General features: G+C 36.8%; 1 protein-coding gene across 3 annotated transcripts in view; it reads right to left on the reverse strand.

Moving 5' to 3' along the window:
• Nucleotides 1-18,517, reverse strand: part of ZFYVE9 (zinc finger FYVE-type containing 9) — a 180,966-nt gene that overhangs the window by 64,711 nt on the left and 97,738 nt on the right. For 2 of the 3 annotated variants that reach the window (XM_065913216.1, XM_065913207.1), the window contains exons 5-6: nt 4,088-4,187; nt 1,493-1,669 (exon numbers count right to left, since the gene is read on the reverse strand). In XM_065913216.1, coding sequence (XP_065769288.1) covers nt 1,493-1,669; nt 4,088-4,187 — 277 coding nt within the window. The remainder of the gene's footprint in view (nt 1-1,492; nt 1,670-4,087; nt 4,188-18,517) is intronic. The other variant, XM_065913224.1, reaches the window with a different exon arrangement.

Below are 18,517 nucleotides of genomic sequence, written 5' to 3' on the forward strand. Positions count from 1 at the left end.
TCAGTTAATAAAATACAAATTTAAATATATTCCTTACTTATATAATCCCTTAATTCTATAATCTTTAAACATAGTCTTAAAGATTTAAAACACTTTGCTTTAAAATATTAAATATGCCTATGAGTCACATACTCTGTCCTGTTAACACAAACAGATAAACTAAGGAAAATGTTTGAAGTGCATAGGAAATAAACATCAGGGGGAAAATATCTAGAAATAGACATCCACATCTCCAGAAAGTATGAAGTTTCTGTAGGAATAAAGTATCTATCTGGAAAAGTGATACAGCATTTTGAAACGGCAAAAGATGCCCTAAAGAATATTGAAGAATCATTAACTAATAAAAGAAGAGTTGGCACAGATATGAAAGAACTGGGAAGCAAACTGACCAGATCTTTGGCTGAAGTGTTGCTGAGAAAGAAAAAGACTGATCTGGCAGTGTGAAAGTAGTCTGCATTTTAGTAAAAGGATGGAGAAAAGCTGGAAAACGAAGTCCAGAAAAATGATCTCTTCAAATCCAGTTTTGAAAATCAATTCAAACAGTGAAAACAAAGAGAGACAAGGGAAGAACAACAAAAACAACAAAAGAAGTAAAGAGGATAAAGATTTTAAGAAAGAAAACCTGAGCTCATAAAAACACAAGGAGAATGACTAAGGGATGATCTGAAAAGAGGAGGAAATGGGGAAAAGTATGATAATGTCAATAGAAGTTTTTGGTCTTCAAAAGGAGAGGAGGGCTATTTAGCAAGGGGAAGGGAATATTGCTAGACAAAAAAGTTATAAAATTAATGAAAGAAGACAGAGTTTAATTACCAAGGGAGATTCATTGACAAGATCATTTTAAAGAAATAAGTAATTGCTATTTTTGCTATTCATAATCCCCTGAACGTAACAAAGTGCCTTTCATCTAATAATACTATTATCATAAAGATATAACAAACTAAAATAAGTTGAGTCTATAATTTTCCACCTATCATAGGATATCATCAGAATTAAAGTTTTGGATTTTATAAAGATCTGTGCACCTAACACAGTATTTTCATATTTTTATATGGGTAGAGTTTTTAAAATGGCAATATATATTCCAAAAATCGATACTAGAATGGGCTGCTCAGAAAAAAAGAATTCTCATTTTTATCACTTCTTAAAGTCCTACAAAGAATATTAAGGTAGGCATGAGGCTAAAATTTTTCAGGCTGACTTCAAATTCTTCAACTCTTCAAGAAAAAACAAAGTAATTACTCCATTCTTAAGTGGGAGAGGGTATTGGCATATTTTTAGAGGTGCCTCCAAAATATCAGGCAATACAATATTATTCCTTATTTGCCCAGAAATTGTCTCAAGACATTTCTCACCTTGTTCTTCCACTTTAATAACCACCCAAAGGGACTTATCTGCAGTGTGTTAAAGACTTGTGATGTAAAATCACATCAGCACCTTTTCAGAGGAACTTGGTGAGGAAAAAGAGAGAGAATAGCACATGATCCCCTACCTTCTGCTCCAGGGTGCTTTAAAACTCCCACAGGTACCATCACAGTGGGAGGTGGAGAGCTCAGGGCTCCTGAGGCCTGAGCTTGCTGCAAGGGAGGGATAGTAGAACAGTATTCAGCAGGATTGTTAGGGTTAGGGCTCTGGCTTGAGGCACTCATCATGTTCTCCCAGGCTTGAGCTAAAGCAAATACAGACACAATCAATGTGAATGGATTGCAAAATATGGACATCAAGACCTCCACAATATTGGATAAATAATGTAGTTCCTCCTCATTAACACTCATAGTATGTCTCTCTTCCAGCTAATAAAGGTATTAAGGAGATAGATGATTTTATTCAGTAAAGGAGACCATGTAGTTAAGTAAGCTATTTGGAAGCAACAAATAAGAATTACATGATACTTCTGATACAGCCTGATAGCAGACCAGTCTTGAGGTTAATGATAGGCTCCCGGCTCCTTTAAAAGGGACCACACATTCCCTTAAGAGGGAGTAAAATAATTTTAAACTTATTAAAAATTTAAAATTGGGATAGCATTTAGACATTTCTGGTGGTGGGGCAGGTTTAATATTTAATGCATTAAAAAAAAAAAAAAAAACTCAGGGGCTAAAAGACCAAAACTCTGTTGTATGATGTTTTTTGTTTCATTTCTAGATTTTTAGGCTCTTCTCAGCTGAAGTAAAATCTCATTTGAAAAATTCTGAAGCCTAAAGTTCAGAAGAAAGCATCTCAACATTTCTGTGAATTTTGCTTTTGTGCAATCATTACCCTGTGTAAAAGTATACAGCAAGAACAACCATTTCACATCTCTGGTGTGTCTCAAAAGCACAGGACCCATTTGAACATGAAAATGTGCCAATATCATATAAGTGCCATCAACCAGTACGAATGATCACAAATGTGTTAAGGTTCTGTATACTCCATAATTTTACTAACTAAATACTGACATATCAACTATTGTCTTCAAAGTAAATAGGATGAAAGATGCTACAGAAATGAAATATATAAATTGTATTATCTAGGTTCAGGTAATATCACACGCTCAGGAATAAAATCACCCAATTTTTGGAGCATTTAAAAAAAAATATCATTCTGCATCAAAGAATGATCCATAAGATTTTGAATACATGTTGCCTCCAAACTGCAGGACAAAGCTAGAAACAACAGTTATGTTCCTTTGAAAGCACTGGCAGGAAGAGGGAAGGAAGAGAAAAGGAGAAAGGGAAAAAGGGACAGGGAACACTGAAAAGCATCAAATTAAATATTCAGTAAAAGACCAGGCTAAGCCATGCGAGAGGAAAGATGCTGGAAAAACCAGGAAAAGAAGAATTTAGGATCCCCTGTTAAGGGCATCCTTGGCTTAATTAAAAAAGTAAGTATTCCATATGAATCCTCTGCCATTTCCTTCATCTTTAGCTATGCCAAGTTAAAAAAACAAGCTATCAAGTTGGAAGACCTCATCAAATAAAAGAGGTACTGGGTACTGTAATTAAGCAGCATGCTATTATCTGTGAATAAACATCTGAAAATGAAATGATCACTGAGTGAAATAACCACCATCTGAAAAATGACCCTTAAGAGTAAAGAGAATGAATTCATATTTGATCAAAATTATAAGAATTCAGAAATGGGAGGAAACCGGGTGGATCATAGGAAATCAGAAAAGATCAGATTAAATAACATGCAACAGGTTAATAAGCCAGCAACAGGAAAACATCACTATGAGCAAGGCAGACACAGACAGCAGGAGGGGCTTTGAGCAGATAAGCTTCAGCCTCCAGGAGACACACTATCCCGGCAGAGGCAGCACTGGCATCTAACTCCAGCATTTCACGTCTATTAGCAACTGTTCTAGCAACTGTACAGAGACGCACTCAAAGAGAAAACACCAAATAGCCTGATCAATTTTATCTTATCTTTTTACAAGAATACTCTGGGGTTGGTTGGTTTGTTCGGTTTTAACTAAAATGCCCTTGGATTTATTTCCAGTCCTGCAAAACGTGAACACAGGATAAGCTATATTTACCTTTTCCTGGCCATATTCTTTTAACATATAAGTAAATTCAAAATCAATATCCTCATAACAAATCTAAGTGGTACTAAGGTGATACATGATAGAAAAATGAAATTTTCTTTGATCCTAGATGCTAAAAATATTTACTTTTCACAAGATGAGTGAACCAAGGTGTTAATAAGAATATATTCAGTCATTAAGGTATTCCCTAGAAAGAGAATTCTTCCCTCGAAAGGAAAACCTCAGCCCAGTTCCAATATTTCATCAACTTAGTGGTCAATAGTGCCCTCCCCCTCCCATTCCAGTTACTTCCTTCACAGGAACGTGAACAGTCATGTAGCACCAGATTTCCACAAAAATTTCCATTCTTCCTGCAAAACTTACCTGAATTTAGCAATTACTCATTAAACTAGGCACAGGAATTCTGAAATACTAAGATATTTTCAAAATTTTCTGTTGAAGTTACGACATTTGAGAAGGTGAGCAACTTGAAGAGCAAGGCAGGAAAAATCAGGAGTTTTTTCATTGGCATTCTCTTGTTCTGTCTCAGTAACTGTGAATTCAACCTGCTTTAATACTTACCATTCATTAGCACTGAATGGCAGATTACACATACTCTAGCTTCCTTTCTATCCATGTATAACAGTTTACATTTCAGGCTACAGCAGGAAGCACAAAAAACCTGCAGGAAAAAGAACATACTAAATTTACTTAGGATCACAGTATAAAAGAAGTAAACCAATACTGATCAACACTGTGTCAGGAAACCATATTAATACAACACTAAAAACTGCAAAGTGAAGTCACTCAGTCATGCCGACTCTTTGTGACCCTATGGACTGTAGTCTACAAGACTCCTTCATCCATGGGATTTTCCAGGCAAGAGTACTGGAGTGGGTTACCATTTCCTTCTGCAGAGGATCTTCCCAACCCAGAGATTGAACCCAGGTCTCCCACATTGTAGGCAGACATTTTACTGTCTGAGCCACCAAGGAAGTCCTAAAAACTTCAAAGGAAAATGCAATTGTGAAAGCCGGGTGTGAGACCCTATTCAAAAACAAGAAAGAGATGAACATGTCTGTCAAAAATAAGGAAAGCTAAATTGCTGATTGAGAACAAAAATTTTAGCCAAGACTATATAGCAAATATATACATGCCCAGTCACTTTAGTCATGTCCAACTCAGGGACAGAACCCGCATCTCCCGTGTCTCCTGCACTGCAGGAGGATCCTTGACCGCTGAGACACCAGGGAAGCAAATACATAGCAGGGGAAAAAATCTAAGCTGTCTCTAGGCAAAATTTCTGTTCAAAATATCATACAACATGGGTGTTTAGACCAGTAACATCTGTTATTTCTGTTTTAAGAGTCAATATTGAAAAAAAAAAAGAGTCAATATTGCTGTTGTTCAGCCACCAAGTGGTGTCCGACTCTTTGCGACCCCATGGACTGTAGCCTGCCAGGCTCCTCTGTCCATGGGATTCTCCAGGCAAGAATACTGGAGTGTATTGCCATGCCCTTCTCCAGGGGATCTTCCCAACCCAGGGATTGAACCCAGGTCTCTTAGTCTCCTGCAACGGGAGACAGGTTCTTTACCACTAGTGCCACCTGGGAAGCCCTTCGCTTTCCTGACAAGAAGCAATCGTCTTCTAATTTCATGGTTGCAGTCACCATCTGTAGTGATTTTAGAGCCCAAGAAGAGAAAATCTGTCATTACTTCCACCTTTTCCCCTTCTATTTGCCAAGAAGTAATTGGACCAGGTGCCATGATCTTAACTTTTTTAATATTGAGTTTTAAGCTGGCTTTTTCACTCTCCTCTTTCACCCTCATCAAGAGACTCTTTAGTTCCTCTTCTCTTTCAGCCATTAAAGTCATATTATCTGCATATCTGAGATTATTGATATTTTCCCCAGCTATCTTGATTCCAGCTTATAACTCATCCAACCTGGCACTTCACATAATGTGCTATGCAAACAAGTTAAATAAACGGGGTGACAACAAACAACCTTGTTGTACTCCTTTCTCAATTTCGAACCAGTCTTCCTTCCACATAATGTTCTAACTGTTGCTTCTTGACTCACATACAGGTTTCTCAGGAGACAGGTAAGATGGTCTGGTATTTCCATCTCTTGAAGAGTTTTCCACAGCTTGTTATGATCCACAGCTGAAGGCTTTAGCATAGTCAATGAAACAGAGGTAGATGCTTTTCTGGAATTCTCTTGCTTTCTCTATGATCCAGCAAATGCTGGAAATTTGATCTCTGGTTCCTCTGTCTTTTCTAAGTCTAGCTTGAATATCTGGTAGTTCTTGGTTCATGTACTACTGAAGCCTAACTTGAAGGATTTTGAGCATAACCTTACTGGCATGCGAGATGAGTGCAACTGGCCTGTAGTCTGGACATTCTTTAGTATTGAAGATTGATTTTTCCAGTCCTGTGGTCACTGCTGCATTTTCCAAATTTGCTGGCATAATGAGTGTAGTACTTTAAGAGCATCATCTTTTAGGATTTTAAGTAGCTCTGCAGGAATTCCAGCCCCTCCACTAGCTTTGTTCGTGGTAATGCTTCCTGGGCTGTGTGCTTAGTTGCTCTGTCCTGTCTGATTCTTTGCAACCCCAGAACTGCAGCCTGCCAAGCCTCTCTGTTCATGCAGATTCTCCAGGCAAGAATACTGGAGTGGGTCGCCATGTCCTCCTCCAGCACTTTAATAGCATCATCTTTTAGGATTTTAAATAGCTCTGCTGGAATTCCAGCACTGCCACTAGCTTTACTGGCAGCAGTGCTTCCTAAGGCCCACATGACTTCACACTCCAGAATGTCTAGCTCTGGGTGAGTGACCACACCATCGTGATCATCCAGGTATTTAAAATCTTTTTTTGGTATAGTTCTTCTGCGTAGTCTTGCCATCTCGTCTTAATCTCTTCTGCTTCTTTCATTTCAGTCCTTGATTGTGCCCATCTTTGGATGAAATGTTCCTTTGATATTTCCAATTTTCTTGAAGAGATCTCTAGTCTTTCCCCTTCTGCTGTCTTCCTCTATTTCTTTGTATTGTTCATTGAAGAAGGCCTTCTTGTCTCTCCTTGCTATTGTCTGGAACTCTGCATTCAGTTGGTTATACATTTCCCTTTCTCCCTTACTTTTCACATCTTTTCTTTCCTCAGCTATTTGTAAAGCCTCCTTAGACAACCACTTTGCCTTCTTGCATTTCTTTTTCTTTGGGATGGTTTCGGTCATCACCTCCTGTACAGTGTTATGAACCTCCGTCTACAGTTCTTCAGGCACTCTGTCTACCAGATCTAATACCTTGAATCTATTCGTCATCTCCAGTATATTATCATCAGGGATTTGATTTAGGTCATACATGAATGGCCTAGTGGTTTTCCCTAATTTCTTCAATTTAAACCTTAATTTTGCTATAAGGAGCTAATGATTTGAGCCAAAAGTCAGCTTCAGGTCTTGTTTTCGCTGACTATATACAGCTTTCCCATCTTTAGCTACAAAGAATGTAACCAATCTGATTTCAGTACTGACCATTTGGTGATATCCAAGTGTAAAGTCATCTTTTGTATTGTTGAAAAAGGGTGTTTACTATGACCAGTGCATTCTCTCTGTGTGACTCCATGGACTGTAGCCTGCCAGGCTCCTCTGTCCATGGGATTTTCCTGGCAAAAATACTGGAGTGGGTTGCCATACCCTCCTCCAGAGGATCTTCCTGACCCAGGGATCAAACCCGCATCTCCATCTCCTGCACTGCAGGCAGATTCTTTACTGGTGAGCCACCAGGGAAGCAAATATATAGGAGGAAAAAAAAAAAATCTAAGCTGTTCTTAGGCAAAATTCCTATCCACAAACACATAACATGGGTGTTTAGATTAGTAACATCTGCTATTTCTGTTTGAAGAGGCAATATAGCAGGTGAAATAAACAAAGACTGAGAATTCTGGGCTTTCACTTCTGTTTTTTTTACTACCCTTATGTGTGGAATAATAATCATACCAGCTGCTTTCACTGGTTTGCTATGCAAGCCAGGAAAGATCAAAATACACAGTTCAACCATAAAAGTAAGCACAGCCCCAGCTACAGGGAATCAAACTAGGCCACCAAAAATTGGCCTTCCCAATTTCCAGCACCTTATTTCCACTTTCCAGGGTTGGTTCCCGACAATCTTACTTTCTTCTCCCTTCCATACCAGGCAACAAGAATATCCTTAGCTCCCTGTTAAGATTTATTTTCTTGAGAACTCATTAATCCCTATCAGAGAGAACTTCATACAGGCAGAAAGGTGTTCCCAGCAGTGCAAATTTTACCAATCCCGTTTTTATGGCCAATAAGTATCCTGTATCTTACATAACTGAAACAAGAGATGACAAAATGAGACAAAGACAAAGACAAAGTGAGAGCAATCACCTCTTCTTCTACTAGGTATAATTAATCTACCTAGTTACCATGATTACCAATTTACATTTTCAGAGGCTTCCCATTATCAAAATAACTCTGTGATATAGGGAGAACTGGGGATATATTACCTTATTTTCTATCAGAGGAAACTAAATTTGGATTGTTAAATGACTTGCTCAAGTTCACAGGAATACTAGGCACTTAACATACATGTATTATCTCATCTAAACTCATAAATTCTATGAAAGCATTCATTCATAATTAACAGTTAAATAAATGTGAAGTAAAACTACTCTGCCATACAGCTAGTAAGCTACATAATAGGTTCGAAACATTTTATTGGAGGCAGTTACCAAAACCATCCCAAAGAAAAAAAAATGCAAGAACACAAAGTGGTTCTCTGAGGAGGCCTTACAAATAGCTGAGAAAAGAAGAGATGTGAAAGACAAAGAAGAAAGGGAAAGATATACCCAACTTAATGCAGAGTTCCAGAGAACAGCAAGGAGAGATAAGAAAGTATTCTTAAGGGAGCAATGTAAAGAAATAGAGGAAAACAACAGAAGGGGAAAGACAAGAGATTTCTTTAAGAAACTTGGAGATACCAAGGGAATAATTCATGCAAAGATGGGCACAGTAAAGAACACAGATGGCAAGGACCTAACAGAAGCAGAAGAGATTAAGAAGAGGTGGCACAGATACACAGAAAAACTATACAAAAAAGTCTTAATGACCCAGATAACTACAATGATGTGGTTACTATTCTATAGCCAGACATGCAGTGTGAAGTCAAACAGGCCTTAGGAAGCATTACTACAGACAAAGCTAGTGGAGGTGCTGGAATTCCAGCAGAGCTATTTAAAATCCTAAAAGATGATGCTTTTAAGGTGCTGCACTCAATATGCCAGCAAAAATGGAAAACTCATCCAGTGGCTACAGGACTGGAAAAGGTCAGTTTTCATTCCAATCCCAAAGAAAGGCAATGCAAAAGAATGTTCAGAGTACCGTACAATTGCACTCATTTCACATGCTAGCAAGGTAATTTTCAAAATCCTTTAAGCTTGGCTTCAACAGCACGTGAACCAAGAACTTCCAGATCTACAAGCTGGATTTAGAAAAAGCAAAGGAATCAGAGTACAAATTGCCAACATCTTTTGGATCATAGACAAAGCAAGAGAATTCCAAAAAAACATCTTCTACTTCTCTAAGTAAGCTAAAGCCTCTGACTCTGAGGATCACAACCAACCGTGAAAAATTCTTAAACAGAATACCAGACCACTTTACCTGTCTCCTGAGAAACCTGTATGCAGGTCAAGAAGCAACAGTTAGAACTGGGCATGGAACAACAGACTGGTTCAAAATTGGGAAAGGAGTACATCAAGGCTGTATACTGTCAACCTGCTTATTTAACTTCTTTACGTAGAGTACATCATAGGAAATGCCAGGTTGGATGAATCACTAGCCAGACAATCAAGACTGCCAGGAGAAATCTCAACAACCTCAGATATGCAGATGATACTACTTTAATGGCAGAAAGCAAAGAGGAACTAAAGAACCTCTTGATGAGGATGAATAGAGGTGAGTGAAAAAGTTGGCTTAAAACTCAAAGTTCAAAAAACTAATATCATGGCATCCAGTCCCATCACTTTATGGCAAACAGATAGGGAAAAAGTAGAAACAGTGACAGATTTTATTTTCTTGGTCTCCAAAACCACTGTGGATAGTGACTGCAGCTACAAATTAAAAGACACTTGATCTTTGGAAGAAAAGCTGACAAACCTAGACAGCATATTAAAAAGCAGAGACATCACTTTGCCGTCCATATAGTCAAGTTACGATTTTTCCAGTAGTCATGTACAGATGTGAGAGTTGGACCATAAAGAAGACTGAGAACCAAAGAATCGATGCTTTTGAACTGTGGTGTTGGAGAAGACTCTTGAGAGTCCCTTGGACTGAAAGGAGATCAAACCAGTCCATCCTAAAGGAAATTAATCCTGAATATTCATTGGAAGAACTGATACTAAAACTCTAACACTTTAGTCAGCTGATGCAAAGAGCTTACTCGCTGGAAAAGACCCTGATGCTGGGAAAGACTGAGGGCAGGTGGAGAAGGGGATGACAGAGGATGAGATGGTTGGATGACATCACTGATTTCACGGACATGAGTCTGAGCAAGCCCCCGGAGATACTGAAGGATAGGGAAACCTGACATGATGCAATCCATGGGGTCGCAAAGTCAGACACAACTTAATGACTGAAAAACAACAGGTCATTACAATGCTCTTAACACCACAATTCAACACAATTGCAGTTTGAGAAATTAACTACCTCTCTGCTTCCCAAGAAGCATAACCAAATGAATATGTTTTAAGACCAGAGGACAAAAAAATCTTGAGAAATTGATCTCTGAGGTTGTAAGCCAACAGATTACTTTAAAGTTCTTTTAATTCAGGGTCTTATAAAGGTTATGCTGTATTCACCACCAAAATCCTCACTGATAAACAAAACTTACTGTAAGTCAAGCTATTCAAAAGTAATTTGCTACTTAATGTATACTTTTATTTAAAATAACAAATTACCATCTAGAAAAATACAAATCAGGGTTTCTTCACCCTTCTTTTTGAATTAAGTATAAAAGTGTATAAAGTATAATGTATTAAGTTTAATAGGTTTTTTTTTTTTTTTTGAGGGGAAGTGTTTTATTTTTGTATTGATACTACTGTCACTCAACTCTGCAGGGAAAAACAGAGAAAAAAGGAACAACAATGGACAAAAATTATTACCTTTAAATGCTCAAAGGTACAGGTGATGTCTATGCAATAAACCTATTGGGCTTTTAATTTTTACCCTCTCCATCACATTTATGGGGAAAAAGCATGAGTTATACAGCCAAAAAAAGCCTTGGTTGGTTTCTAGTTCCACTTAGTTTCTTCAACTGTAAGGTAGGGATAATATCACCATTTACACAGGTTTACTAGAAAGATTAAATTAGATAATAAACAAAATACTGAGCATGTACTAAATAAATGTTAACTCCCTTCTGATTCCCTCTTAGCTGGCTGCCCAGGAACTGTGTGGTCATAGTCCAGGTGTTGCTAGAGAAGTGGCCCTAGAACTAAGGACTTCAATTTCACCATTCTCTTATTCTGTTTTTTCCTAAAACCATTGCAAATTGCTTTGGAGTTTGGACTCTGCAAGTCTGAGTTAGAATCCTAACTCAAACAGTTATTTGCTGTGTGATTTTGAACAAGTTAATCATTTTAAACCTATTGCAAAATATGGATTATAACACTAGCTATCTCCTAAAGAGTTAACATGTACTAAATAAGATCATATAATCAGCATTTAGAAGTGTCTGGCACGTGGTCAACATTCAATAAATATTAAATGAGAACATTATCTCATTCTCCTCGCCATCACTACCACCATCATCATCAATCTGAAAAGCATCTGCAACTTTGTAATTGTTGTTACTTATTATATTTCATATACTGAAACTTTGTCATCTACAGAAATATGAGCAGTATGTTTTAATATAGTGACTATTCTTATACTGTTTTTGCCTCTCTTTAATTAAAAACAGAACAGTAAGCAATAAATAATGCTCACTGAACGAATTAATGAGTAAACAAATAAATGGAAATAGATAACAAATGGCAACATAGATGGGCCCCTTAGGACTTCCCTTGCTTTTTCAATAGAAAGTGTTTTTATTGCAAAGACAATGTAACAAGTTAAAAAGGTCTCCAAAGACAAATTCTAACCCTATCCCAAGAATGGATTGGACCAGTACAATTAGCTGAAAGTTTAACGCCAAGTCTTACAGGGCTATGAAAATTTCAATTTTCTACTAAGCTTTACTTTCCCACTCCAAAATAACTAACAATGTTCTGAAACCTTCATAATCTATCCCTATTTCACTTTCTCTCAATGTTTATATTTTCTATGTGAAATATGAGCCAAGGATTTAGAAATTTCTTAATGCTTTCACCACTAAATACAAAAATTTACCTAAATACAAAAAAAATTCCCTATCTTCTCTTTCTTACCCTCATTGAAAACCTAACACTCAATAAATGCACAGATGTCATCTCTTTGGCATTCTCAAAATTTTTTCTCTTCCTTTGATTAATACCCTTTTTCTTCTAAAACAACTTGTCTAGAAGATCATTCATGATGTTATATAAATACAGTAGAATCTTCCATCCTTAAAAAAATTCACCCATAATCACCACCTTCATTTAATAATTGCTCCAATCTTTTCTGTTCTCCCTTAACAGTAAAATCTAAAAAGGATCTCTCAGTCCCTTCACTTCTTATTCCATTTTCAACCAATTCCCCATTTTTGACCCATTCTGCTTCTGCATTGACAGAACAGAAGAAAGCATTCTCTGTCAAGACAGCTAAAGTGACCCTACTGTAGTCAAGTATAATGGTCCTTTTTCTGTCCACATCTTATTGACCTTGATCAGCATTTTACATAGGTGATAGTCCCCATTCTTTGACAAACTACATTCTTCTTTTGACTTTCAAGACAACACATTTTCTTTGTTTCCCACCTGTCTCTTTGGCCACTCTTTCTCAGGCACGTGTACTGAGTCTTTCTTCTCCACTTGACCTCAGTGGCTCAGCCCTGGGCCCCTTCTCTTCCCTCTGTCCACTCTTCCCTAGGTGAGCTCATGCATCCCCATAGCTTCTCACCGAGTTCCCTACATAACCTGCAAAGCCCAATGATCTATTCCCCGAGTCCCTCTCTAAGCTCTTTTTAGGCGGTTTCTTTTACTTGTTGTACTTTAACCACACTGTATTCCTTTCAGTTTCTTGACGAGGTGCTTTCCTACCTCACAGACTGTGTCTGTAATGTTCACTCTTCCTAAAGCATTCTGCTCCCTGTTCTGATGATTGACTCCTCAAATTTCATATATCACCTAAAATGCCACTTCTCAGAGGACTACCCAGACCTTCCTCCCCTTTTATACAGTATCCCTCCTTGTTAATTTCCTAAATAGGCCTCATCACAATCTGCAATTCTGTTTGCTTGCTTTTGGCTATTCCCACTAATCTTTACATGATAATACAGATCACAATGTCATTAGTATAAACCAGCACCCCGCACAGACACTCGGTGTTTATCGAATAAAATAATTGTCTGGGATTCATTTATTCATTAACAAACATCCACTGAGCACTTTGTAGGTAGCAGGTACTTCACCAAATGCTGGGGATACAAAAAGAATCATAATCACAAGATCCTTACAGACCAATGGGGTCTTGAGAAGGACAAAGACAATACTGTATGATAAGTGCTATGACATGGGTGAGGCTGACTTTTAGTCCTCACAGTCTTTTCAATGGAAAACATTTCCTAGCTTCATTAGAACTCAAGATGAAACCAGCATGCTTGATCTGGTTTTACCACACCAGAACAGTTAAACTCATAATGTCAGTGAAAAGATAGGACAGGCAGGTTTTCAGGCAGAGTATGAGGGAAACTAACTTACTATGCAATATTCTATTTAAAGCATCTGTTTCTTACTCTTATATCTATGGTTTCCCATTAACAAATAAGCAAATAGAAAATGGGATTGCCCTGATGGCTCAGTGGTAAACGGTCTGACTGCCAATGAAGGGACACAGGTTTGATCCCTGGTCCAGGAAGATCCTACGTGCTGCAGAGCAACTAAACCCACGTGGCACAACCACTAAGTCTGTGCTCTAGTGCCCAGGAGCTGTAACTACTGAGCCCACATGCCACAACCACTAAAGTCCACGTGCCTAGAGCCCGTGCTCTGCAATGAGAAGCCACCACAAGGAGAAGCCCGTGCATCACAACTAAAGAGTAGCCCCCATTCACTACAACTAGGAAGATGCTCTCATAGCAGCAAAGATTTAGCAGAGCAAAAAATAAATAAAATTATTTTTAAAAAGAAAACAAACAACCCAATTAAAAGATAGGCAAAAGATTTAAATAGACACTTTACCAAAGAAGCTACACAGATGGGAAACAGGTGTAAGAAAAGATGTTCAGTATCATGTCATTAGAGTTGCAAATTAAAACAAAAATGAGATACTACATCTATTAAAATGTCTAAAATTTGGGATTTCCCAGCCTGTCTGGCAGTTAGGACTCCAAGCTCTCATTGCCAATGGCCCAGATTCAATCCCTTGTTGGGGAACTAACATCCCACAAGCCACACACCAGGGCCAAATAAATAAATTAATTAAAAGGTCTAAAAATCCAAAACTGACAAGACCAAATGCTGGTGAGGATGTGGAGCAACAAGAATTTTCATTCAACTGCTGATGGGAATGCAAAAATGGCACAGCCCCCTTGGAAGACAATTTGGCAGTTTTTTATGAAGAGAAGCGCTTCTCTGGTGGCTCAGATGGTAAGGAATCTGCCTGCAATGTTGGAGATCGGGGTTTGATTCCTGGGTCAGAAAGATCCCCTGGAAAGGGGAATGGCTACCCACTCCAGTACTCTTGCCTGAAGAATTCCATGGACAGAGGAGCCTGGTGGGCTACAGTCCATGAGGTCGCAAAGAGTCAGACATGACTGAGCTACTAACACTTATGAAGAGAAACACAGGCTTACCATGCCCTGCAGTAATCATGCTCCTGTATATTTATACAAATGAAAAACTTACATCTAGTCAAAACCTGCACACAAATATTTATAACATCTTTACTTATAATTGTCAAAAACTAGATCAACCAAGATGCCTTTCAATAGCTGAATGAATAAACAAACTTGTGGTGTACCTATACAACAGATCACTACACAGCAATAAAAAGAAATGAGTCATCATGTCACAAAAAGACATGGAGTTTCCTTGACTCTGGTCTTCGCAATGACCAAAAAAGTAAAAATAAACAAGTGGAACTACATCAGGCTAGAAAGCTTCTACACAGTAAAGGAAACCATCAACAAAATGAAAAGACAATATGGAAAATGAGAAAATATTTTCAAGTCATGTATTTGATAAGGGGTTAATATTGCAAATGTACAAAGAACTCATACAGCTCAATAGGAGGAAAATACACAATCCAATTAAAAATGGGTAAAAGACATGAACAGACATTTCTCCAAAGACGACATAAGAATGGCCAACATGTATATGAAAAGATGCTCCCTAGTTATCAGGAAATGCAAATCAAACCACAATGAAATATCAATTCATACCTGTCAGAATGGTTACTATCAAAAAGACAACAAATAACAAATGTTGGGAAGGATGTGAAGAGAGAGCCCTGTGCACTGTTGGTGGGAATGAAAACTGGTGCAGCCACTACAGAAAACAGTATACAGGATGCTCAAAAAATTAAAAATACAACTATCGTATGACCCAGCAATTCCACATTTAGTTATTTAACCAAAGAAAACAACATCAATAACTCAAATAGATACCTGTACCACCATGTTCACTACAACATTATTTACAATAGTCAGTATATGGAAACAACCTAGGTATCCATTAACAGATAAATGAATAAAGAAATTCTGGTATGTATATTTGTATGTATATGTATATACACACACATGATGGACTATTACTCAGCACAAAAAAGAATAAAATCTTTACATGTGCAACAACATGGATGCAACTAGAGGGAATTATGCTAGTGAAATAAGTCAGAGATAGACAAATACTGGACGAGCTTACTTATATGTGGAATCTAAAAACTATCCAAACAAAACAACAAATAATGAGCTCGTTAAATCAGAGAATAGTCTTGTGGCAATATATGTGAAAGAGATGAGATGCTCAAAAGACACAAATTTGAAGTTATAAACTACATAAATCATAGGGTGTAGTGCCTGTCATCCCATCTATTGTTAATAATACTATATTGCAAATTTGAAAGTTGCTATGAGTGTAATCTTAAAAGTTCTCATCATAAGAAAATTTTATAACTATGTATGGTACAGATGTTAACTGGACTTATTACAGTGATCATTTCACAACACATACAAATACCTAATCATTATGTTGTATACCTGAAAGTAATACATCCTTATATGTCAATTATACTTAATTTTTTAAAAAGGGAAGAATCTTAAATGTGTATTTCTAAGTCAAAGATACCAGTTTGAAAACCAACATAATATACAATACCAACTAATGATAAAAGACATTCTGGAAAAGCAAAAACTACAGGGCCAAGATCAGTAGCTGCCAGGGTTCAGATAAAGTAAGGGAGGGATACATAAGCAGGGCACAAGGGACTTTCAGTGTGGTATAACCATTCTATATGATAATAATAAGGTAATAACATGCATTTATCAAACCAATAGAACTGTAAAATTCAACGAGCAAATGCTAACAAAAACTGTAGTATGTATTTTTTTTTCAGATTGACTTTTTTTTCATTTATTTTTATTAGTTGGAGTGTATTTCTTTTATATGATTATTGTTAATAAAATAATGTATCAATATTGGTTCATTAATTGCAACAAATGTACTACTCTAGTACAAGATGTCAATAATGAGGTCCACTTGAGGGGAGGTGTGCTTTCTGCCCAATTTTTCTGCTATAAAAAAAGAAAAGTCTATTCAATAAGCAAGCATCAGTCTTACTATTTGAACTTAACAAACAACTACAGGGCATCCAATCCATAAAAGCAGAAACACATTATTTTCAAGTGTGGTTCTCCAGGACAGATTATATTCCAGGTCACAAAACAAGTCTCAACAAATGTAAGATAGAAATGACTTCAAAAAAAAAAAAAAAAAAGAAATGACTTCAAGCATTTTTCCAATCATAATGGTATGAAACTAGAAATCAGCTACAGAAAGAAAAATTGGAAAAACAAACATGTGGAGACTAAACAGCACATTACTGAAAAACCAATGAATCAATGAAGAAATCACACAGAAAATCAGAAAACAGCCTAGACAGATGAAGTGGAAACACAACATTCCAAAATCTTTGAGATGCAGCAACAGCAGTTCTAGGAGGCAAGTTTATGGTGATACGGGCCTATCTAAAGAAATGAGAAAAACCTCAAACAAACTAAACTACAATCTAAAACAATTAGAAAAAGAAGAACAAACAAATCCCAAAGTATCCGGCACTAAAGGTGGATTCTTTACCACTGAGCCATCAGGGAAGCCCATGACCATAACTAACATCATATTCAATGGTGAAAAGCTAAAAGCTTTTCTTCTAAAATCAGGAACAAGACAAAGGATGCCCACTCTCAATCACTTTTATTTAACATAGTATGGGAAGTCCTAGCCACAGTATTCAGACAAGAAAAAGAAATAAGATGAATCCAAATTAAAAAGGAAAAAGTAAAACTGTCATTATTAGTAGATGACATGACTCTACATATAGAAAAACCCTAAAGTCTCCACTGAAAAACTATTAGAATAAATGAGCTTAGTAAAGTTGCAGGATATGAGATTAATGTACAGAAATCTGTTGCTTTTCTATAAACTAATAATGAACTACCAGAGAGAAAAAGCAATAAAATAATCTTGCTTAAAATGCCATCAAAAACAATAGATACCTAGGATTAACTTACCAAGGAGGTAAAAGACTCTAAAAACCATGAAACGCTGATGAAGGAAATTGAAGATGATATTGAAGAAATGAATTGAAACACTGAAGAAATGAATCAGAAGAAGTAATACTGATAAATACTGTACTACCCAAAGCAATCTACAGATTTAATGCCATCCCTATCAAAATAACCATGACATTTTTCACCAAATTAGAACAAGCCTAAAATTTACATGGAACCACAAAAAATTCTGATTTGCCAAACCAATCTTAAGAAAAATGAACAAGGCTGGGGCTAGCACACTCCCTGACTTCAGACTAAACTACAAAGCTACAGTCATAAAAATAGCATTGTACTACACTGCTACATTTAAAATGGATATCCAACAAGGACCTACTGCACAGCTCATGGAACTCTGCTCAATGTTATGTGGCATCCTGGATGGAAAGGAAGTTTGGGGACAATCAATACATGTATATGTGTGACTGAATCCCTTTGCTGTTCACCTGAAACTATTCCAACATTGTTAACTGGCTATACCCCGATACAAAATCAAAAGTTTTTTTAAAAAAATAGCATAGTACTGGCACAAAAAAAACACACAAATCAACACAGAATAGAGTCCAGAAATAAACCCATACACTTACATCAATTAACCTATAGCAAAGGAAGCAAGATATACAAAGGAGAAAAAATAGTCTCTTCAATAAGTGATGCTGGATAACTGGACAGCTACATTTATTTTACAAAATAAAATTAGAATATTTTTTCATACCACTTACAAAAAGAAAATGGATTAAAGACCTAAATGTTAGACTGGAAAGTATAAGACTTCAAGAAAACATAGAAAACACTCTTTAACACAAACTGTATTGATATTTTTTGGGTCTATCTTCTAAGACAAAGGGAAAAAAATAAAAAATATATAAATTGCATCTAATTAAACTTAAAAGCTTTTGTACAGCAAAGAAAACCATCAACAAAGCAAAGAAACAACCTACAAAATGGGAGAAAACATTTGCAAGTTATATGATCAGTAAGGGATTAATATTCAAAATACACAAAGAACTCAAACAATTTAGTATCAAAAAAATAAACAACCAAATTTAAA

The sequence above is a fragment of the Muntiacus reevesi genome, chromosome 1 (assembly GCF_963930625.1).
Source record: "Muntiacus reevesi chromosome 1, mMunRee1.1, whole genome shotgun sequence".
NCBI classification, from domain to species: Eukaryota; Metazoa; Chordata; class Mammalia; order Artiodactyla; family Cervidae; genus Muntiacus; species Muntiacus reevesi.